This window comes from Typopeltis vanoorti, chromosome 14, assembly GCF_054136105.1.
Source record: "Typopeltis vanoorti isolate ZY-2024b chromosome 14, IOZ_Tvanoo_1.0, whole genome shotgun sequence".
NCBI classification, from domain to species: domain Eukaryota; kingdom Metazoa; phylum Arthropoda; class Arachnida; order Uropygi; family Thelyphonidae; genus Typopeltis; species Typopeltis vanoorti.
This window is the reverse complement of record NC_143562.1, coordinates 112,685,589-112,711,350: the sequence shown is the minus strand read 5'-3', so window position 1 is coordinate 112,711,350 and position 25,762 is coordinate 112,685,589. Positions and strand designations below refer to the sequence as shown.

Sequence of the window (25,762 nt, the reverse complement as noted above, 5' to 3'; positions counted from 1 at the left end):
ATCTGCTGTTCTTATTCCCAAAGTCTTGAAGTTGTCGGTAGTCCTAACTCAAATACCAGTGATGATTTGGAATGTAGACTAGTTCTCGTTTATTAAGATTTCATGGATTTCACGTTAGCTGATTTTTAGCTGATTTATTATTTTATTCTAAAGAAAAATAAAAATTATTTTATTCTTTATTCACTTGAAGAAAGACCATGGGTTACATTCATTCGCTGAATGGAGGAACATTTTCTAAGCTTTTTTTTGGGCAGCTCCCTTGTTAGGTGGTCTTTTAGACAGAAAAGTAGGATTTGTCTCCTGCAGGGCCAGTTTTATCATTAGGCGAACCTAAGCAATCGCCTAGGGGCGCTAAGACTTCGGGGCGCCAGATTTTGCTACATAGTTAGGGGAAAAATTACAAACTTCGAAAAAAATTAGTAAAACCATGATTAATAATAAAAAACTGAAATAAGGCAAGCCGTCATGGTGCTCGCTGATGATCCTACATTATTTTCGCCTTTCTCTATTCTTCCACTCCTCTGCTCTTTGTATTCTTAACCTAAAATGCAGAGATATTTCCTCCTTCTGGCATCTGTCCCAAGATGAGCAAGGAAGTTCTGGGTATCCCTCAAACTAACAATCAGTGGTCGCGACTAACCGACTGTTCTCGCTTCTTTATTTTCATTCCTATAGACTTAATTCTGTTAATTTTTAGATTAAGCCTGTTTTTGCAAGCTCTCTGAGGTCTTAGAAGTTGGGGATTACGTCATTCATTTTCTCACAGAATCGTCTTCTTAATTCAGTTCCGTTTATTCTATATCAGTATAAGAATGGCGTGGGAATTTTCATAGAATTGCAGTGGCAGGGATTCTGATTGGTAGTATTATTTAATTTAATTTAAATTTAGGCGTCCCTATACAATGTGTATGGGTGCCTAAATTTTCTTTGCTTAGGGACATCAGATACTCTCGGATCGGCCCTGATCTCCTGTAAAGTCTGGTTTTTAACTCTATACCTGAAATAAACCAACTGACATTCTTTCCAAATCCTAACACCAGTGTTAGTGTTTAGCACAAGAAGTCGCAACAGTTGGCTGCCACTCTCTCTCTCTCTCGCTCTCTCTCCCTTCTCGCTCTTTCCCTCCTGTTGAAAAGCCTTGATAGGTTGGGCTGACTACAGTGAAAGCTGACGACCGGTTGCCCATCCTTGTTCAAAAGTCTTTGAACATGGATAGTTACCTTTTGTAGTTCATATTTCTTATCGCTATTTTTCTGTCTTATTTTTTCTTTTTCATCATTGCCTTAAGTTCATAGTAAGTCAAATGTCTTCCATCGTTATTATCTGGTTTAAGTCATACTCATTCGCAGCTAATTTACTTATATTATAAACAAAGCGTATTATACACGTATATAGGGCGAAAAGTAAAGCTGGTTAGTGTACAGTTTTATAATAATCGACAAGTGCCTTTTCCAAACCTCTCTCTATCTACAGGGTGTTCGGGATAAATTTGACAGTTTCGTAAGGAAAAAGAAAATCTTCTTTGTATCTATTAAATTTAATGAATTGACAAAAAAACATTACAGGCAGAGTTAATTACAATACTATCAACAAGATTTACTCAAAATAACCACCATTAGCATCGATCACAGCTTCAATTCTGCTTCGGAACCTCGAACAAGCTGATGCTACAGTCTCCCTGGGAAGGGCCGCAAAAACTGTTTTAATTTTATCCATTAACTGGGCTTTTGTATTACTGGAAGTGCGATTGGTGTCTTTTTCAACTGCGCCCCATACAAAATAATCCATGGGGTTAAGGTCTGGGGAGTTTGGAGGCCAAACATTTGGACTGGTGAAGTCGTAGAAATTTTCAGACAACCATTTTTGACTTTTCCCAGAGGTGTGGCAAGGGGCCGAATCCTGCTGCCATACATACGGCCTACCATTGGCTACCCTTGTTATCCAGGGCTTGACTACAGTTAGCAACTCCACGAACAAAGCCCGAATTCCAATGCCAGGGTTCTTCAACACCTGTTCCTGCAGATTTGCGAGGAATTCTGCTGTACGAACGCAATCAGATCGTCTGCTAGGGATCTTTCTTCTTGCTACATCCTCGTAGTCACCATTGCAAGTCTCTAGTTCATGCCTGATTGTTTTTACTGTATTCAGGGAGCATTGGGCAGCAGTCGTAATATCCTTATTTTGATGGCGGGCACGAATCATCATGATACAAGTTATTCTCTTCCATGATTCAGGTGGGTTCCAGCTATCCATCCTTTCTGACATCTTGTATATGAATGAAGAAGGGTCCAAACTTTTAAATGAAGAGAAGTGTGTGTTAATACATGTAACTTACGGAAAAATATAATTAATTATAAATATGTCAAATTTATCCCGAACACCCTGTATATTCTGTATATCCATTTACTCCAGTTCTAGTTATTATATTTCTTAAGGATTTTTATTCTTACTACTGCATCTGTAGTTCACCTCGAATGCGCATCAGAGATGGTAGAGGTCGCTAAATCATAGAATGCTATAAAACACATTTTAAGGTGTTGTACTTTCAAAATCCTGTAATTCAGGAGGGGGGGAAAAAGTCACATTCATTGCTAATTTTCAATTTATTATTCACAGTAGCTTCTACTCACGAATATCTTTAGTTGAATTCTCACAGAAGGCATGAATGTGTATTATAGATCCACAATAGATTTGCAGGTTAGTGGAAACTTGATTCTTCAGATTGCTTTTGTAATGGACTGATTTTAGTAACAACCAAATACTTTATGAAGTATTTTTCTGAAATGATGCTCGCTAATAATTATCCGATGAAAATTGTTTTTACTCACTAGATTTTTTTTAGTCTAGTACAGTAAAATTGAAAATGAATCTTCCAAGATTTACGTACCACTTGCTAAAGTGGGCAAAATTATATCTGGATTTTTATATATATTGCTATAAGTACAGTCTGGCAACACCAAAGGTATATGAGAATATTTCTTTTAACATTTGTTTTCTCTAGTATTCCAAAACACTGGAAATTTCTTTCTTCATAAGCATAGTTTGAGAACAAAAGTGTCCAATTATAGACCGGTCTGTATATTTGCAGTTGTGATCAGTGTTGGAAATATTGGTTAGAAGACATGATTGGGTTGATGAGCATAAGATTCTCTATGATGGTCAACCTGAAGGGCAGGTCTTGTTTTAGCAATCTGCTAAAACAAGTCGGTAATTTGCTACATCAGTCTTGGAGTCTCCTCTATGCAATGGAACTATTTTTCCCCTCTTTCCATCCCCTTGGGACTAACTCAGAGCTGATACTTAGATTAAACGATATGGTCAAGGGCACTGACAATTCTCTCGCTACTTCATGTAAAACTTGGGCTGGTATACCATCCAATCTCACAGCTGTATTCACATTAAGGTTCTGTAATATGCTATGCACCTACATTTCATTTACCTCAGTTCCCGTATAAACCTTTGGCTCTCTTGTTCCTGCATATTACCAACTGGATGATATTCTCTTGCAAAGCATTCACTTAGTAATTTTGCTATTTCAACTGATTCAGTTATCTCCCTGCCATCGGCATTCCTTAAAATCATTCCACCATATACTTTCTTTCTTTTGAATATACCATCATTCATTGTTTAATGAGGAGAAGCCATGTAAGTTTATTTACGATCACTATGGGAGTGTAGAAGCATCGTTTTCTCCCTACAACAAAAGAAAGATGACAGCTCAAAAATTACTGATTTTTAGTCCTCTTGTGGATTTAGGGCAGGTAGCCTGTATGAGTCCATTGCTATTCATTCTTGGTCTTTCAAATGTTTCATTTTTTCCATTTATTTTATATGTATTTTATTATTATTATTATTATTTTTTTTATGTTGGACCCATATACGAGAGGTTGGCTGGTCAACCTATACACGTCATAATTTTCCACCTTTCTGTATCTCTCTAGACATATACCTCTACCAGAAATTAGGATAGGTGTGTTGAATGTATTATCTTCCACAGTGTCTAACAATATTTGTCTGGATGCAGATTAATCTGAGGAAATATTAGGTTTAAAAAAACCTATACAAAAAAAAAAAAAATCATTATATATCAAAGCAAAGAAGGATGATGATGTACTGTTATTTTCTTATTATGAAATGGATTGAAAACACTAATCACAGTATCTGATGGGAAAACACCAAGCTGTTGCATAGATCCATATATAAACATAAACGTTTATATAAAGAAAGTGCCGAAGCCTTACTTCATTGACCTGATCTCAATTTTAACAACTGACTCACTATTCCAAAAGTGTGGGAAATTGTTATCCTCAATTATAGTAAATAAATTTGTAATCTCTTATATGTATTTTATTTTTAACTAATTTTAATTATTTTCAGCTCAATAGTTTTAATCTATGCACACACAACTGTATACATAGTGATTCCAGTTTAACACATGTGCTCTACTGTTTCTTTATTTAATTCCTATTGTTGTTCATTGTTTGTACTTATGATGTTTTATGATACGTAAGATGAAATATTTACATAATATATTTGTTTTTACTGAGGTGAGTGAGGAATAGATTTTTGATAAGGAGTGTTTTGTGTCAGTGGAATGCATTGTTAGAATTTGTTGTGAATAAGTTTGTTTCATTATGATTGTTATGTTGCTTGCTGAACAAGACCTCTTATGACAGATGTTTAATTCTGTAGAGGATTGTTATAATAATAAAAATGAAGGATTGCAAAATTTACATCAACTAGTAGATATGTCTTTAAATTGTATTACAGAAAAATGCTAGAGGTTTGTTTTCAGGAAGACATCTTCCATCACACATGCACATATATACTAATCTGGAGTATCAAGGCTTTCCATTCATTTGAGCCATCTCATTTCTCAACAAGAAATGAGATTTATTTCTTAACAAGAAATGAGATTTATTTCTTAACAAGAAATGAATCTCACAAAAGATAAACTTATATTAAACTGTTAAACAATGGAATAGTTTAAAAGAAATGTTGAAGAATTTATCAAAATTAGTGTAATAGTTGAAGGATAGTAAATCCTACAGTTAGTTTTTTGTTTTATTTATTATTAGAGAATTTAGTTATGTCTTATCAAGCCACAGATCTCCGAAAAGAAGAAGATACATTTAAGATTCTTGTAGCCTCAGATTGTCATTTAGGATATGCTGAGAGAGATGCTGTTAGAGGTAAGAATTTGTGTGTATATATTTGTCTATATTTTAGCCTATTTATGACAAATACTATCTCGTGATAGCATAAATTTTACACTATACGAAGTATTGGAGAATGAAAAGTGCAGGTCTTGCTTTATCATTTTACTTTCAGTTTATTATAAATGATAAATGTTTTGGATAAAAGGATTTGTGTATGATGATATTCTAGAATTTAATAAAGGGATAGATTTTTAAATATTGATCCCATACATGAAAGGTAGAGGAACCTATAGTGTATTAATAACGTGTGGGATAATATGAGGGGTGGAGAAAGAAGAAATCTGTTCACATTTTTTTTTGAAGAGTTTGAGGTTGTAGTTGTTGGGGAAACACTTCATGAGGAAGGTTGTTCCAGAGGGCAGGGATAGATGGAATAAATGAGGAAGAGGAGAAGCAAGCTCATAGTGCTTGCTTCTCATCTGGACTCATCCACTAATCTGGATTAAAAAGAAGTATTCGGTAAGTGCTGCTCTTATTCAGGCCAAACAGAAAGTGGAGGAATGGTGGTGTGGTGTTGCTAGTTCAGTGGAGCAGTGACTATTGAACTATTTAAAGAAAAGACACGAAGCTGAAACAGTACCTTTGCGAGATAGTGAAGTGATTCAACCACTTTTTGAAGATATTAATCGGTACTATCAACGTAAGAAGCCTGAATGGCAAAGAAATGGAGCTAGCTGAGGAATTAGATAAGTACCAGATCGACATAATAGGGGTGACTGAAACAAAAAAGACCAAAACTGGTGAGATCTTTCTGAGCAATAAATACAAAATGTTATATTCAGGCAATGACAATCAAGGAAAAGAAGGAGTAGCCATAGTATTCAACACAAAATACGAGGCTAATCTTCTTGAATGGGCAGTCAGTCTCAAGTAGAGTAATGTGGGCAAATATGAGAATGGGGAACTGGACAATGAGACTTATTTGTGCCTATGGTCCCACAGAAGGTTCTACTAAGGTAGAAGTGGAGGAATTTTTTGAGGCTTTAGAAAAAGCAACTGATACAATGAAAAAGGAAAAGTTGGTCCTTGTTGGGGATCTAAATAGTAGAGTAGGAAATGATTGTGAGACATACAAAAATATTTTGGGAAAATTTGGAGAAAAGAGCAAAGCTAATAATAATGGCAAATATCTGTTGGATTTCTGCTCAGGACATGGACTGGTTATTACTAACACCATGTTCCAACATAAAAATGTGCACAAATTCACATAGAGAGAAGAGGCTAGGAATAAGAAAAGTCTCATTGACTATGTTATTGTTGATAGTGATGTTTTCTCCCTGGTGCAGGACACCAGAGTGTACAGAGGATTTGAAATTGGAAGTGATCACTATTTAGTCTTGAGCAGGATAAAATTGAATTTCATATTGAAAAGAATAACATGTAAGAAAGTTTTAAAGCGAATAAAAGTTGAGCAGCTCTCAGATGTGAACTGTAGACTAAAATACAGAAAGATTATTGAAAAGAAAATGAAAGAGTTTGAGAACAGGAATCAAACCTTGGAGATTCAGTGGCAAACTCTGAAGAAAACATTGGTTGATACTGCCAGAGAGGCATGTGGTGAGGTTGTGTGCAAGGATAAAAAAATCAGAACTCCCTGGTGGACACAGGAAGTTAAAGAGGCAGTGAAGGAAAAGAAGAAAGCATATCAAAAGTTCCTGGCTAATAAGTCAGCTTTTACTCTTGCAGAATATAGAGACAAATGTAAGAAAGCTAAACAGTGTGTAAAACTAGCTAAACAAAAGTCATGGGAGGACTTTGGCAAGAATATAGAAAATAAATATCAAGAAGGTGGCAAAATATTCTGGAGGTTGTTGAAGAAGCTTAGGAATGGAGGAAAGAGTGCTGTAAAAGGAATTAGAGATGATAAAGGTGAAATGAAAACAGGAGAAAAAGATATCCTTGAAGTATGGAGTAATTACTTTGAAAAACTGCTAAATGAAACAAGCAGTGATGACAGCACAGTGATAAAAAACACTGACCTGGCATGCAGTCAGGAATACATATCCATACTTGAAGTAGAAAAAGCCATCAAAGGCTTGAAATGTGGAAATGCAGCAGGAGTAGATGATATTCAACCAGAAATGCTGAAGTATGGTGGTATAAGAGTCTTACAGTGGCTGCACTGCATAGTTCAGAAAGCCTGGACAGAGGGACGAATTCCCGATGATTGGAGTAGAGCTCTCATAGTACCCATATATAAAAAGGGAAATAAAACTGAATGTGAGAATTACAGAGGTATTTCCCTACTGAGTGTTCCTGGCAAGATCTATGCAAGTATACTTGAGAAACGGTTGAAAAGAATTGTGGAAGAAAAGCTTGGTGAAGATCAAGCTGGATTCAGGCCAAACAGAGGCTGTCAGGATCAGATCTTCACTTTACAACAAATAGTCGAGAAAGCATGGGAATATAACAAAGATCTGTATTTAAGTTTTGTCGATTTGGAAAAGGCATATGACATGGTGCCAAGAGAGAAGCTATTCAATACGCTGCAGTTATATGGTGTCAATGGGGCATTATATCAAGCAATACTTAGTTTTTATTTGAGTTGTGAGTCAGCAGTTAGAATTGAAGGAAGTACAGGAAGATGGTTTAATGTTAAATCTGGTGTGAGACAAGGATGTACATTATCCCCTCTGTTATTCATTATCTATATGGATCACATTATGAAGGAATGTGGTATTAAACCTGATATCAAAATTGGAGATGTTAATGCCAGCTCTTTGCTTTATGCGGATGATGTTATACTTCTAAATAAATCCGCTACAAGTCTGCAAGATTCTCTGACTAAATTGAATAGCTGTTGTAATAGATATGGTATGAAGGTCAGCAATAAAAAGACAATGAAAATAGGCAGAATCTTTGAAAATGTCAACTGTGTTGTGAATGGAGAACCTGTGGAACAAGTAAAACATTTCAGCTACTTAGGCACAATTTTTACTGAAGATGGTAAACTAAATATAGAAATAGACAACAGAATCAGCAAAGCTGGTATCGTGGGAAGTCAATTGAATAAATTCATATGGAATAAGAAAGAAATTAGTCGGAACACTAAATTAGCTGTATACAAGACTGTGTTCAAACCAATTTTAACTTATGGATCTGAGAGCTGGGTCAGAAGTAAAACACTTGACCAAAGACTAGAGACCGCAGATATGAGAGTCCTGAGAAAGATTAGAGGCGTGAACAGATGGCATCAATGGCAATATCATATTAAAAATGAGGATATTAGGAAAGAACTTGACATTGTCAGCATCCAGGAATGCATTAGCAGAGCTAATCTCAGATGGTATGGTCACTTAAATAGAATGGGAGAGGAAAGATTAGCAAAACAAGTGTTCTCTGCCAGGTTGGCAGGAAAACGACCCAGAGGAAGACCAAGATATAGGTGGATTGATACGGTACAAAGTGCCTTAGACGATAGAAATATAAGATCTGATAATGTTGGAGTCTTGACAAGTAACAGACTGATTTGGAGGAAAATTGTAGATAGGAAGTTAGTAATGATGTAATTTTTTCATGTAGTACTGTCATATCCTGTACACCCCTTGAGGGTACATGGCAGGAATTTGATGATGATGATGATTAACAGAAAAAACTAAAATAGTGACTGAACAATAATTGAACAAGTTAGTAAATAAGAATTTTGCTATATTGTATTGATTTGTATTTTAGAGAAGCCACATAAAAAATTTTAGAAAAATAGCATCTTAAATATTTAGGAATAGAAATAAACAGGTATGGCATCACACAAAATGAAGTGCAAGAGCAAGAAATAAAAGCTAGTAGAGTATCTGGATGTCTCTCCCTAGAAGAATAAGAACATAAGTAAAGAAATAAAAATAAGAATCTATGTAGGAGTAATCAGACCAGTAATGATATATGTAGCAGATTGCCATTCTTTGGTCTACCTACTATCCTCTGTAATTGGGTACAAGTTTTCTTTCTACTTTTTAATGCAGAAGTGCCTCAGGACTCTGTTCTATCATCTGTCCTCTTTCATGTGTAGCAAAAACATGTGTTGCAAATACAAAAATTAGACAAATCAGTGAAACTATTGATATGAAAACAATTGAAAATGTAACAATAATAAACAAAATCCAGAATTCACAAATCAGAGAAAGTTGTAAAATACAGCCAATAAATGATTGGATCTAAAAACAGAAAGAAGAATGGAACAATCATATACACAGAATGCAGGATAACAAATGGGCAAAAAAAAAAAATAAAATAAAATAAAGAACTGGATACCAAAGGGAAAAAGAAACAGAGGAAGACCAAGAAAAAGATGGTGGGGATGGTCTTTGAAAAGAGGTACCACAAGCATTTGTCTTAATAGTAAAAAGAAAGAGGACGGATGATAGAACAGAGTCCTGAGGCACTTCTGCATTAAAAGCCAGAAAGAAAACTTGTACCCAATTATAGAGGATAGTAGGTAGACCAAAGAATGGCAATTTACAGAATTTGTTTCTAGAGCATCTGATTGTGTCTGTCACCAAGTTCTGCTCAATAAATTGCCATTGAGAATGGCAGCACCTTTCTCCAAACCTTTCCATGGCACAATAAAAATTGTGCCTTATTTAAGCACAATTTTTATCGTGCCATGGAAAGGTTCTGCATTCAAGATGCTGTTTATGTTTTCAGCATTTCATCCTAATTTCATTGTGTTTTTACTGCTGATTTTCATATCAAATTTATTACAGCAATTATTCAGTTTAGTTAGGGGACTCTTGCAGGCTTGTATTGGATTTATTTAGGAGTACATCATCATCTGCTTAAAGAGCTGAGATCAACATCTCCAGTTTTAATATCAGATTTAATGCCACTTTCCTTTATGATGTGATCTATATAAGTGATGAATAATTATTATTATTATTATTACTTGACACCTCCAGGGAGTCCAAAGACTCATTGAGGGAGGGCACTCACTGTACATCTCTGTCTTTGCCACTCAATTCACCAACCACAGCGAATGACAGAAAGTATCTCCATATCTACACCAATGCCATCTACTGTTCACTGTCACTACTATTATTATCACAGACAATCAAAAACACCCATGCTCACGCCGGGATTCGAACCTGCAGCCTTTTGACTGGAGAGCAGATGCTCTAACTACTCAGCCAACCAGGCCGGTTATATAATAGTGGTGATAATGTGCATCCTTGTCTCACACCTGATTTAACATACATACATACATACATACATACATCTTCAAGGCCCACCTTTCCTAATTGGGTTGTGGGGGCAACAGCTGCAAGAGGAACTTCCAATGGTCACAATCTTCTGCCACCAAGCTCAAGTGTTCTGGTGGGATTCCCAAATGTGTCCACCCAAGGTTATGGATATAATCTATCCAGTGAGTCCTTGTCCTTCCACGTGGCCTCCCATTCTCTGGCTTGGCAAAGAGGGCTTGCTGAGGGAGCCTCTCTTGTGGCATTCTGACCAGGCAACCGTACCAACGTAACTATGATCTCTCAACACGGAGAAGCAGTGGTTGAGTAGTGAGGGTTTCCCGAATTGCAGAGCTTCTGACTCTGTCGAGTCTTGTCAGCCTAGCAACCCCTTGAAGGAACCTCATTTCAGCCGCTTGGATTCGTGTCTGCATTTTCTGGGTCATTACCTAACTCTCATGACCATAGGTAAGGATGGGGACATAGACTGTATTGAAGACAGCCAGCTTTGCCTTCTGGCTTAACTCCTGCAATATTGAGCTTGCTAAGCCAATTTGAGTATCTAGCTCTACGTCCCACTTTTCCATCATTCATGAATATGGACCCAAGGTATTTAAATTTCTCCACCTGCCTCATTGGGACCCCACTTACATGTAGAGTGCACTGTGGTTGTCTTGAGACCACAAATGTTTCAGTTTTGGCCACACTGATCTTCATTCCGGCGTCTGCACAAACAGCTACAAACCTATCCAGGGTCCGCTGGAGGTCATATGTGGAAGAGCTAAGCAGAACTAGGTCATCTGCAAAAAGCAGACGTTCAGTACTACATCTTCCAATTCTGACACACTCACTGCCTCGGCTGTGCCTATCAATCCAGTCCATAAATATTATGAAAAGGAGGGGTGACAGAACACACCCTTGGCAGAGGCTAACAGAGACTCTGAAAGGTTCAGACTTTGTGCTGTTTACCCTGACACAAAACTCTGGGCATTCATACAGGGACTTGATGGCAGCTAATAGTTGACCATCCACTGCATACTCCTGTACAACTTGCCAAAGCTTATCCTGAGGAACCTGGTCATATGCCTTCTCCAAGTCCACAAAACATGTGTAGACATTCTTGGCATATTCCCAAGATTTCTCAAAGACTTGCCTTAAAGTGAAGATTTGGTCAGTTGTGCTTCTACCAGGATGAAAGCTACATTGTTCTTCCTGGAACTTTGACTCAACTATGCTCCTGCACCGTCTTTCCAAGCACCTAGCATACACTTTCCCAGGCAGGCTGAGCAGAGAGATGCCACGATAGTTACTGCAATCCTTCTGGTTTCTCTTCTTGAAGACTGGTATTATTTTGCCTGTCTCCCATTGCTTTGGTGCTCGCCCAGATATCCAAGCAGTCTGACACACTCGAGTCAGCCAGAGAATACCGTCTCGATTTAAGGCTTTTAGCATTTCAGGCCAAATTTCATCATCACCAGCCTTGCCCAATTTTAGTGATTTTATTGCTAAATGGACCTCTTCTGCTGTGAGACTAGTCATTGCCCCGATCTGCACCTCTTGGATGTCCACAACTGCTGGGCCATCCGGGTTAAGAAGGCTCTCAAAGTATTCCCTCCATCTGTGGAGGATATCCTTCTCGGTTGTTAAAAGTGCACCATCAGAGGCCTTAATTGCCCTTGCTGTGCACGATTTCCTCCCTCAAAGGCGGCGTATGGTCTGCCAGAATACTTTGTTTGCATTTGCATAGGATGAGTCTAATCTTTCTCCAAAGGATTCCCAAGCCTTCTGCTTTGCTGTCTTTACTGCCTCAGCAGCAGCTTTTCGTGCCTCAGCATACTGCAAACGCATCTCAGGTGACCTGATCCTAAGCCATGTTAGGTAGGACTCCTTTTTTGCCCAGACAGTTTTTTGGACTTCTTGGTTCCACCAAGGTGTCCTTTTCTCACTGCCCGTTGCCATGCCGAGCCGCTTTCTGCCACAGCACGAGAGTGCAGAGGCAGTGACAGCTCTTCTGAACAGTTTCCACTCCTCCTCAACATCTGCAGCATGCTCGGGAATCTCTTTCAACCTGGATGAAATGTCATCTGCAAAATTCTTCCTCACAGCCTCATTTTCCAATGCCTCCCATTTCACGCAGTATAGCTGCTTAGGCCTACCAGCGTTGATGGTAGCATCTGGTTTCTGAAGCCGTAGAGTGCACACAACAAGGTGGTGGTCAGTTGACAGTTTTGCTCCTCTCCTCACACAAACATCCAACACTGAGGAAAATAGGTCTGCTGAGACTATAAAGAAGTCAATCGGAGACCTTTGTTCTAATGTATCCCTGTACCAGGAATACTTATGGACTTCTCGGTGCTGGAAGAAGGTATTCATTATGGACAAACTGTTTGTACAGCAGAAGTCCAATAATTTCAACCCATTCGCATTAAGGTCAGGGGTGCTGTTCCTCCCAACCACATCCCTGATTTAACATCAAACTATATTCCTGTGCATCCTTCAATTCTAACTGCTGACTTACAACTCATATCTTAACTGTATATTGTGATGTAATGTCTCATTTACACAATATAAATATAGCAGTTTGAACAGTTTTTCTCTAGGCACCTTGTCATAAGCCTTTTCCTTATCTAAAAATACAAAACTGAAATATAGATCTTGAAAATTTATTTATCACTAGGTTAGACTATAATAGATTTAGTTTAATCCTTTATCCCAGTGAGAGCAAACAAAGTTTGCGCCTGAAAATATCTTCAGGACTAAATATAGTGTTGTACTATCTTATCCAGTAAGTAGTGCAACACCAAGGCAACTCGTGGCAAAGGTGGAGCAAGCTACCAGGCACTTCTAACCCAGTATCTCCCATAATGCAAAACACATTTCCTATGTGGATATGTATACTGTTATGCATTAAAGGGATTGGCCATCTACCCAGACTAGTTTCGACCTTTATTGAGGTCTCTTCAGTGGGAGCCAGGCCCAGAGCTGGAGATACCAGGCAGAAGCAGTAGCAAGTCATCTGTGCCTATGGGAGTTGCCAAAAGGTTTATCACCTTTTTTAAAAATTACTCTGGATTTAGAGAAAGATGTTGAAAATTTATTTATCACTAGGTTAGACTATAATAGATTTAGTTTAATCCTTTATCCCAGTGAGAGCAAACAAATTTTGCGCCTGAAACAACTAAATCTATTATAGTCTAACCTAGTGATAAATAAATTTTCAACATCTTTCTCTAAATCCAGAGTAATTTTTAAAAAAGGTGATAAACCTTTTGGCAACTCCCATAGGCACAGATGACTTGCTACTGCTTCTGCCTGGTATCTCCAGCTCTGGGCCTGGCTCCCACTGAAGAGACCTCAATAAAGGTCGAAACTAGTCTGGGTAGATGGCCAATCCCTTTAATGCATAACAGTATACATATCCACATAGGAAATGTGTTTTGCATTATGGGAGATACTGGGTTAGAAGTGCCTGGTAGCTTGCTCCACCTTTGCCACGAGTTGCCTTGGTGTTGCACTACTTACTGGATAAGATAGTACAACACTATATTTAGTCCTGAAGATATTTTCAGGCGCAAACTTTGTTTGCTCTCACTGGGATAAAGGATTAAACTAAATCTATTATATATTATTATTGAAATATAGATCCTTGTTATGTTATATTCCTATGATTTCTCAACTGTTTGTCTAAAGTGAAAGTGTCTGATCCTGACCTCTATTTGGCCTAAAAAAAGATTTGGAAAAAAAAAGCCTAACTTGGCTTTTTTCTTCTTCTTCAAACTTCACCTCAACAATTTTTCCTATCCTTTTCTTAAGTATATATATATGCTTGACTAAACCTTATCAGGAATACTCAATACTGTAATTCTTACATTCAGTTGAGAAATCATAGGAATAAGCTCTGTTCCAATCATCTGAAGTTTGACCCTCTAACCAGACTTTCTGAATTATGCACTGTAGCTGCTGTGAAGCTTTTATACCTCTGTATTTGAACTTTTTCTGCTCACATATCATTTGTTATAGCTGTCTTTCTGCTCCAGATTACTCTAGATGTCTAGAATATCATCAGTTTTCATGTTACCTTTATCATCTCTAATTCCTTTTACAGTACTCTCTCTTCCATTTCTAAGCTTTTCCAATAGTCTCCGAAACATTTTGTCACCTTCCTGACATAGTCTGTATTCTTATTGACGTCTTCCCATTACTTTTGTTTAGCTTCTTTTACACACAGCTTAGCTTAGCTTCCTTGTGTTTTCCTCTGTATTCTTTTAGGGCATCTGCCAACTTACTTGCCAAGAAATTTTGATATATTTTTCTAACTTCCTGAGTCCATTACCATCTATAAACAACCTTATCTTGTAGACAACCTGACTGTATGCCTCTCTGGTTGAATCAATGTTTTCTTCAGAGTCTGTTACCGAATCTCAAAGATTTGGGTTTTGTTTCCAAACTCTCTTATGTTTTTCTTGAATAACATTTGTGTACTTGAGTCTATAGTTCATCTCTGAAAACTGCTCAACTTTGATTCTTTTTAAAACTTTTTTACACCCTTTTTTTTTTCAATATGATATTCAATTTTATCTTGCTCAAAACTGAATGATGATCAATACCTATTTCATATCCTCTGTATACCTTGTGTCCTGAACCAACATGAAGATATTGCTATCAACAATAGTAACATAGACTTTATTGTGTTTTCTGTCCATGTGAATTTGTGTACATCTTTGTCTTGGAATATGGTGTTAGTAATAACTAGTTTGTCCTGAACAGGTAAGTCCAATAGGTAACACAAATAAGTCTCATTATCCATTTCCTCATTGTGATATTCATTCTACTTTCTTTCTTTTTTTTGATGAATTTTTAATTCTTTAGGTATTTACTATTCTTATTAGCTATGCTCTTTTCTTGAAATTCTTCCAAAACATTTCTATATATATCTAGTATCCTACTCTGCTGTTTAGATCTCCAGTAAGGACCTAAAATTGTGGGGACCAGTAAAAACACTAGAATTGTGAAAAAAGGGACATTTATACAGACCAGTATAAATTTTATATCTAAGTCTGCAATTAGAGTTGAAGAAGGCTTCCTGTACCTTCTTTTTGCTTTCAAAGCTGATTGCTTTGAAAAATCAGATGCATACTGTTAGTTTATCATCTATATAGATGATATAGATCACATTTTGAGGAAAAATTGTGTTAAACCTGATATCAGAATTAGAGATGTTAATCTCAGCCTTTTACTTCATGCAAATGATAAAGCTAGTGCAAATCTGCTGGTATAAAAAATTTGGTATAAAAGTCAGGAGCAAAAAAGACAAATACTACAAAAGTAGGTAGACAGGAATATTGAAAACACCTGCATGGAGAGCCTATAGAACAAATGAAACATTTCAGCGATTTATGCACAATTTTTAGCAAAGATGGCAAATTAATTATGGAAATAGCAAACAGAATTTAAGCAACACTGCTATGGTGGGGAGTCAATTAATACACTTATTGAATATGAGAGAAGTTATTCAAAGTCTTAAAATAGTCCCTTTCTGCTTCCAGTCTCTCTCTCTCTCTCTCTCCCCTTTTCTCTTTCACTTTCCCTCCTTCCTTTCATCTCTCTGTTACTTGCTCTCACATTCTCTTGACTTTGGCCAGTTTCCTCCCTTTCACTGCATCTCACATTCTTTCACCTTCTTTTCATCCTTGTTCTCTCATGCCATTGTCTCACGTCTTTCATTCTCTTTGTCTTCCTAGTCTTTTAATCTCTTCATTCACCCTCCTCAACTCGGTCTTCATGCTTTCCTTTTCCCTTTTCACCAGTTCTGTTTCTTTCTGCACACGTCCTGCTTTCACCTGACATTCACTCACACAATTATGGCCATCAGACAAAACATCTCCCTCTACCACACTGTGCCAAGGTCAAATCCATAGACACATCTTTCACATTCTCTTTACCCTCTAGCACACTACTGGTATTTACAACTCAGCAGCCAACTGTTTCCAAAGTACTATCTCTGCTGCTGAAGCCTAAGATCAAAACACTTATGGCCTTAGTGCTTCCCACTGCCTCTGTTTAATGCAAACTACATATTCTTGTTCCCCAGCTGTTACATTTTTAACCCATGGAATTCATATATTCTACATCCTTGACTATGCTATGAATAATTTAGTCTTTAAATGGTGGGTTGGGCAATAACATGTTTGATCTGGTGGCCACCATGATGGATACAAGCATAGTTAGATATAAGATAAAGACAATAAATCTGTACTACCAAAAAAAAATTTGCCAATCATACAAAAAACAATGAAACTCACAAGTGCTAACTTAGAAACTGGTATTAGTAAAGGCATACAAACACAAAAAAGTCCTTTCATAACATGTTAATGTACCATGTGGAAATTTTATGCATATGTTTCTGCAAACACCTCACATATCATGATGATTCTTTGATTGTAACCAAATCTGTTTGGGTGGGGAAGAACTAGTAAGTTTGTTTTTAGGATATATTAAAAACAGTAATTGAGGAGAATGCTATATTTGTTTGGTATATTTGAATTACTAACATAAATATGTGAACCATCATTAATAAGCCATGTGAGGATGGGAAATATAAAGGAGAGAAAGAACAGTTGTAAATTGAAATATTTTCATCACTGGCAAATGAATTATTAGTAATTAACATTTGTGATATTATATGTGTTTGCTGTGTGGAGCAAATAGCCTGCAATGCTATAAATTCTAGACATGCATATGTGCATTTATGATGGCATAATTAAAAAAAAAAAAACTTACGAGGAAAAGGAAAGAGATTTGTTTGCAAAGTATAAATACTAACCAATAATACAGCTGTTGTATATGCATTTGGTAGCTCAGTAAATAATTATAGGTCTGGCTGATAATGTTGATCCGATGATTAATTCAGACATGGCAGGAATACATGTTGATGAAGCAGTGAAGCAGCTTGTAAAATTTGTTGTGTATTTATTTCTCTGTTTTATTTATATTTTGCTTGGTTTTCTAAGAATTTCCTTTTGTTTACTGAGGATAAGTATACACTTTTTACACAGTAATGGGATACATAAATAATTTTCATTCATCATCAGAATTATCCACCCTTTTGTGAATCCTACCTTCATTTTTTTGTTGTTGTAAATCATCCACTTATAATACATAGAAGTATTAATTTCTATTCAGGAATAGATAAATTTTTACTGTGTCTGTTGTTTCTGAAGACCAGAATAAAAATGCTCCTATACTAGGAAAAACATTTTTATTCTGGTCTTTTCTTTCCATTTTTATTAATAGGAAAAACATTCCGATCTCAACATATGCTATACTCCAAAAGCAAGAAAAACAAGTAGTTTTATTGTATCACTAAATGAAATACAGAGACATGTTACAGTGTTTGTACTATATTTGGCAACAATTATTGTCATTAGAGACATTTGAGATATTCGATATCAAGACACTTCACAAATGCTTACAAATACTTTACAAATAAAATTATCCTGAAAAAGTTGCACTAACATGCCATATAAGCTTTGTGCAAATGGGACCACCCAACATAGAAGCAGCATACGTACACTAAAGCTATTTCCCTCTGGTGATTTACACACATGCAGACAGTGTCCTAATACTTATTTCTTTTTATTGGTTCACATTGACCAGCTGCTTTATGTAAGCACATTTTTTCCATAATCTAAAGCAATAACCATTTGAGCATGCTTTATGCCTTATTTTACTTGTAAAATAAGGCCTGTTCAATTGTATTAACTTTTATTTAGCAACAACAACAGTTAACTCAAACATAACCAGTTAGCTTTTTCTTATTTTAAAATTTCTAAAAATTTCAATAAACCAGAGTAAAAGGTTTTGAATTTGGTGATATTAAAGAAGATAGAAACTTTTTGATAAATTACTGCTAAAATATACTTGTATCATTGTGGTATTCAAGTATAATTCATGTTTTATTCTTATTTGTCTCATTTGTGTTACTTGCACAATATTTTTCTGTAAAATCAGTGTTTATTTTAAAATCTTAATATATATATATTACCAGGTACATCGGCTACAAAAGAAGAATTCTAGTATGGAAATCAAATGGTATTAACAGCTAACTTGAAAACCAGTATGACCTTTGCATTACCTCAACTTTGGTATCTCCTCTGGGTCTGGCTTCCATTGATGATAACTCAATAAAGGTCGGAACTGGTCTGGGTAGTGGCCCTTCCCATAATGCATAGCATTATACATGTCTGTAAGGATATGTGCCCTGCATGGGATATTAAGGCAATTGATGTGAAGTCATTAGCCTTTATATAGGAGTAGTAGCCTAGTCGTGAAGTTACTATGTTTGCCTACATTTGGATGAAGGATGAAACCAAGAATTTAATTTCTTGGCATCTTTAATTTGTAGTTGCAGAAATAATCATTTTCCATTTATTATTTTGCTGTAAGACTAACATAGTACAATTCTGATGTCAAAATAATTGCCATCTGCAGAGAGAGAGAGAGAGAGAGAGAGAAAACACACAAATTTCTAAGTAACACACTGCTTGAGTGAACAAATCCTGAGTAAAAACCCTATGTACTTTCAATACATAAGGTTTTTGTTTTGCTGTCATCTATTACTCTCACCAGCATACAATCATCATTCTAAATAAGTATTTATTTCATAACTTAGCTGGTGCAGAAGATATGCATCCCATCATTACTGTAAATTAGAGCCTCCACAGCTCAGTCGGTATAGATGAACCCATTTGTTTGGAAATACCTGGGTTTGATTCCTGTCCATAACGTGAGTCTGGTCTCTTTCGACTAAAGGTGAGCTAGCTAGTCTCATATGGAGGTAAAGGTTTTTTTTTTCACTCGGAAATTAGGGTTTATCATCCCTCAAAACAGGCAAACTGGCCCATGAATACACACACATTTACAGTCATAAAATACATACTTAATCCCTCATTAGGAGGGCTCAACCAGTCCTAAGGGACAGTTGCAAAAAAGGGGAGAAACCCCACACGAATAAGATAAGATTACTGTAAATGCAGCATGATCAGAAGAGTGGAAAACCAAATTTCTACATTAAAAATCTAACAAGCATTTGCACATTTAATGCAGTCAACAATAAGCGAAAGTTGTTGCACCTTTTCTTTTTTCTTGGAAATAAAATCCAAACTTTCACAGCCTCCAGTTTCTTTCAATAGCTTTAGAACTGCTTGCCATATGTTTTTATGCCCAATGATCAAGAAACTCGGAGGGTTAAATTGTAATTTTCTTGTATACTTTTCAAAATATTATTTTGTTTATTTATTTGTTTTAATGCAGGTATTATTTTTTTCATTGATGAGGGGAGTGAGAATGCTGTTCTGCAGTATCTGATATATTTTCCAATTACCTATCTAAAATCAAGTGAAAGCCTTTCCTCAGAGGTGTAGATGGGAGGGGGGGGGGTCCGTCATGGGTGGCACTTTAAACTTTTGTGGTTAATTCTAAATACAGTTTCAAAAACTCATTTCCAAATATTGTAATACTACTGTTAATTTTCCTCAAATTGCTGTAAGTGTTGCTAGCTGTGAGAGGAGTTTTTCTAAATAAAATTAAGAATTACTTACATTACTGTGAAATAGACTTTGCCAATTTCATCGACGATTTCACTAACAGAAAAGCAAGAAAAATAACATTTTAGAATGTTGAAATTAAAGTTTTACTTCAAAAATAAACATAGTGTTTTAATTTATTTCCCTATACATCGTTTTGACTTTTTTGTAGTATTTTTGGTGTGTATTGAGAGGGGCAGCAAAAGATCTAGCTACACCACTGCCTTTCCTTGCTATCCTAGTTGGCTGATATTGGAAGTTAGGACATTTTATGAGATGCACCTAGCTGACAACACTGGTTTTATTATTGTCTTCTTGCATGGTGTAATAAATTAGCAAAAAAAAAATCCAGTTAAACTATTTTTACTATAGAATAAATAAATTTCAATAAAAGCATGTAATTTGTGTACAAAAAGAAAAATTTATTTTTCTAGGTACTTGTTTATTGGGCTGAAATTATGGCAGATGCAAATGAGTCCATATGACCTGTATGTCAGTTAATTACATGTTTTCTGCTACAGTCTGTTTTATGAAAGGAAAACCCATGAGATAAGCCCATAGTTCCTATTGTCCTTTTGAGGATTCAGTGATGGCAGTTTTTTGAAGTCACTCCTACCCATAACAGGATCATAATCTATATCACATTTAGTATGGATGGGTTGAGGGTTAGATAAGCTGGGAACTTTATTCTAGATACCAGACATGGAACTTTTTCAAACCAACTCAGGCTCCCACTAAGCAAGACAGTAATTCCACATCAGGCAGTGAAAATTGTATAAATTTTTATAGTTATCATTGCTGTAGAGGGATTTTGGACCTTTAGCCCATTGTTTAGAAAGTGAAATGCTACCTGAATACCCTAAATAACCCAATTTTTGTATGCTAGTTGGCCAACTAACAAAATGTACAGCTAGGTCTGATTTTCTGAGCTGTTACCACTTCGTGAACCACATGGGTTTTGTTGGAAGACAGATACTCAATACCAATTAGTAGAATTAATCAAATATTGCATGACTTACTGTAGAAATGAAATTTAAAAAAAAAAAAAAAGAAGAAAATAATAATAATAATAAAGTAATAAGCCTTCCTGGTTGGCCGAGTGGTTAGTGTATCCGCTCTCCAGCCGAAAGGCTGTGGGTTCGAATCCCATCGTGGGCATGGATGTTTGTGATTGTCTGTGGAAATACTAGTGGTGGTGGTGGTGACAGGCAGTAGATGGTGTAGTTGCAGTTGGTGGATTAAGTGGTGGATACAGAGTTGTACAGTAGGTGTCCTCCCTCGATGAGTCTTTCGACTCCCTGGAGGTGTCACATAATAATAATAATAATAATCACCATGATTCCACATAGGATAAATTGAGAAATTTTCAGTTTTCTCTTCATATTTACTGTTAACATTTATGGTTTAACAATCTAGTATTCTATGTGCAAATTATTTCAGAATCTTCTGTTCATGAAAAAAATCTCTTTTTTTTAATCTCTTCTCTCTCTCATAAAGTATTTCCATTAATGTGTTTCCAGTAACAGTTGTTGATATTCATAGCCTGAAATAAGGTTCACTTATATTGAAATTTGAAATTAAATCTGTTATCATGAATGCAGCATTATAAGTATATTAGTTTTTCAAGCTTGAATTATGACAGTCTTAATTTGATTATTATATATTCTTGTATTTTTAATGTTTAATTTTTAATTTTAATGTATTTTTACTGTTTAATTTTTAATTTTAATGTATTTTTACTGTTTAATTTTTAATTTTAATGTATTTTTACTGTTTTTTGAAGGAGAGGATTCCTTAATAACCTTTGAAGAAATTCTAATTATTGCAAAAGACCATAATGCTGACTTTATTTTGTTTGGTGGTGATTTGTTTCATGAAAACAGGCCTTCAAGAAAAATACTACATGAATGCATTCGATTATTGAGAAATTATTGCATGGGTGATCAGCCAGTGCAAATAGAGTTCCTTAGTGATCAGTCAGAAAATTTTGAGTATAGTAGTTTTCCAAGTGTGAACTATGAAGATCCTAATTTGAATATATCCATCCCTGTATTTTCTATTCATGGAAATCATGACGATCCTGCAGGGTCTGGAAATTTTTCTGCATTGGATCTATTAAGTGTATGTGGGCTTGTGAATTATTTTGGAAAATACATGAACTTAAACCATGTAAAAATGTCACCTTTATTAATGCAGAAAGGAAAAACTAAACTTGCACTCTATGGACTTGGATCTATTCGAGATGAGCGCTTACACAGACTTTTTAAGGATGGAAAGGTGTCAATGCTTCGTCCTAAAGAAAATGCTGATGAATGGTTTAATTTGTTTGTTTTACACCAAAATCGTATCAAACATGGTCCATCCAATTATATACCTGAACAATTTTTGAATGACTTTTTAGATTTAGTAATTTGGGGACATGAACATGAATGTTGCATTAAACCTGAATTTATTTCACAGCAAAATTTTTATATTTCACAACCGGGTAGTTCTGTTGCTACTTCACTTTGCCCTGGAGAAGCTGTCCAGAAGCATGTTGGACTTTTAAAAATTAACCAAAAGAATTTTAATATGGTTAAAATTCCTCTCGAAACAGTTAGACCATTTTACATTGAAGATATTGACTTAAGCAGAATTGGTCTTGATCCCACTGATCCTGATTTTAGTGATAAGGTTATGGAGTACTGTAGGGAAAGAGTTGATGAATTATTATTGGCTGCCACTGAAAATCGCTCAGGTATGGAAACAAAACAGTTAAATCAATTGTTGATATATATTATATTAAAATACTGAAATGTGAAACATATGCATATTCATCATGTGACTCTGAAATTCAGTATTCTGATTTGTGATACTTTTTACATTGTACAGAACTTCCAGAGACTGGTTGCAGGAGTTCCACTCTAGGTCCAGCAAAGTCAGTCCTGGCATATTCAGAAATCATTCACTGTGAATGATTTCTGATTTATTGAAGGCATTTATTTCCTTCTTATGCAAAGCATTTCATCCATTCACTATCCAAACAAAAAAAATCTACTAAATCTAATTAAGACCTCCGTATTCACTCCCCACCTTCCCTCCACAACTTCTGGTGATGATTCCCCTTTTAAAAAAGTCTCCACAGCATCCATTTGGCAAGCATCCTTCTGCATATTATATTTCCTTGATTTTTTTTCACAGTCAACATTTCAGAGCTCTGAAATCTTTGTTATTCACCTTTGTACTCTTTGTAAGTTTTCCTAAATTCTCTTGAAATCCAGCTGACAAAACGTGCAGTTGTACAGATGTGTCCAGAAGCATGTTGGACTTTTAAAAATTAACCAAAAGAATCGGTGATCAGTGACACCACTACATCCTTATCTCAGCTGTCATTGTTCTTTCTTGCCATTGAAAAAATCTGCTGGATAGTCTTAAGAACATTTGCAACATGTCCCTAGAATTTTACTTCCTGTCAACCATTACCCCTAGATCCTTTTGTCTCCTTTACTGCAGTAACACAAATATACGGTCAGTGCATTCTTTCAAAATGAAGGAAAATGTTACAATAACATTGTGACATTCCCCTATATATGGAAAGACTTTAATTTGAACTACTGATAAACACATGCAATTAACGAACATAATACGCAGGCTTATTGACTTCATTTCTAATAGACTAGCCAACCGCTGAGTCCAAAAGTTTGAAACTCCATACTTAATCACATTAAACTGGCATCTTCACACTTATCTGACTACCTTTCCAGTCTCCTCAGAACCTCCCTGAAGATCCTTGTATCAGTATTACTTCTGATAATCAGTATTACCTATGATCAGTATTACTTCTGATAATCCTCCTCAGCTTCCCATCATGTGCAATCAAGTGCATGTTCTTCTGCAAGCCATTCATAATGCCATTAACATAAAGATTGAACAGTTGTAACCTCAGTATTCAGTTCTGTAGAGCTCTACTTTTTTCTTCAGTGACAGCATTTCCTCACATAAATAACTCTTTGATATCTGTCACTTTTTTTAAATATCACTTCCACACATGAAGACCTCAGGGCCTATAGCAAATGGGTAGCATATGTGGGCTGGGATCAAGAGCAAAATAATCTGTTGGTATTCTTCTTGAAGAGCTCAGGTCGTAGTGCTTGGGTAATACTTCATGGGGAAGGCTATTTCATTAAACTGATGTAAATGGAATGAAAGACATCTTAGAGTATCTGGTTCAATGCATCATCAGCAACTGTAAAAGGATGTTGGGCAGTTCATGTTGCTGTAGGTAATAAGTGGCCATAATGTTCTGCTGGCTTGTGCTTATAGAATATCTGTAGAACAGTCAGAATATGGAAAATGACCAGTGAAATAGTTGCTGAAGAGACTTTGTGAAAGAGGGAATCATCAATCAACCAAATCACTCTATTCTGAACAATATCAAGAATTTTAAGAGAGGTTTAGAGGTAACTTCAAATGGGAGACCATTATTCCAAGGTGTGGAAGATATGGGATTTGTATAGAATAATTAACTGGTTGAAAAAGGATATGAAGAGTAAAAGGATGCAAAGTTTTTTTGGAAACTGAGGATGCTATAGAAGTAATGTGATTATGCCATGAAAGGCTAAGAAAAGCATTAGCAAAGATAAAAATGATAAAAGTGTGTTTCAAAAGCATTGAAGATGAGAAGGCTGTTATTGCCTATTAAATGATGTTGTAGAGATCATTGTTTAGAGGAATTATAGATGATCTTGAAGCTTGAGATGTTTCAGCTGCAGGTGTTGTTATATGAATAGGATGAGTGGAGATTATCATCAGTAAAACTGGGTGGGATTTGAAGTTAGGGAGAGCAAGTCATTTATGTATAAGAGGAGGATAAGTGAAATAACAGTGTTAGTTTATGTTAAATAAGTGAGGAACACCTGCATTAATAGGAAAATCTGATGGAGAGCACCTTCCATCATTACATGTAACGAATGACCTGAGAGAAAACTGGCAATCCAATTATGAAGGAAAGAAAGCAGACATGTCAAACCCTATCAAATGCCTTGGAAATGTAATGTGCAATAGCACAGGTTTCTCCAAAACCTTTTTTGTGACATGTGTCCGCAGGTTGGTGATCTGGGCAAGGAGATCTGCAATGGATCTTGATTTGCAAAATCCCTATTGGTGGTCACTGATTAGTTGACACTTCTCCATGTGTCATAGAAGTTGAGTGGAGAGGATTGTCAGGTTGTGAAATGATTTTCTATAGATCATTGCTTAGATCATCATGAACATTAAAATCTCCAAGGAAGACTACTGAGCTGAGAAATAAGTTAAACAAGTGTAGTCAGTAGCATTTCCAAATCCTTTGCATTTCTGCATATTAATACAGGCCTGTCCCATCTAATTCCTTGGTCATATTTTGCATTTAGATTCTTGTATTTAGCTCATCAGATACCCATCAGTTCCTGTCATATCTGTCACTGCAGTATTTTCATCTTAGATGATACACCCTTGCAGAATGATCACATAACTCAGCTATTCTGTCTGCTACTTTCATCATCATCAATTAATGAAATTGATATGCATCAATTTCATTAACTCCTACCTGATATATCTTCTTGATCCTGGATATGGTATTGTTTCATTCAAATATCACTTGACCATCTCCCATGCACTGTTAATACCTTTCCCTTGCAGATTCTTATGCTGTGCAGTGCTTCAAGCTGCCTCGTAAGCTTGAAGCACTGCTTCAAGCTTACGAGGCAGCTTGAAGTCACCTACCTTGTATTTCCACATATACCCCTTCTTAACTGAAAATTCCATGTTT

General features: G+C 36.0%; 1 protein-coding gene across 1 annotated transcript in view; it reads left to right on the top strand.

Annotated features, from left to right (window-relative positions):
- Positions 1-2,538: 2,538 nt before the first annotated feature.
- Positions 2,539-25,762, top strand: part of mre11 (double strand break repair nuclease mre11) — a 42,028-nt gene continuing 18,804 nt past the window's right edge. The window contains exons 1-3 of the mRNA XM_090403933.1: positions 2,539-2,697; positions 5,079-5,192; positions 21,758-22,711. Of these exons, the coding sequence (XP_090260059.1) occupies positions 5,090-5,192; positions 21,758-22,711 (1,057 nt within the window). The 5' untranslated portion in view covers positions 2,539-2,697; positions 5,079-5,089. The remainder of the gene's footprint in view (positions 2,698-5,078; positions 5,193-21,757; positions 22,712-25,762) is intronic.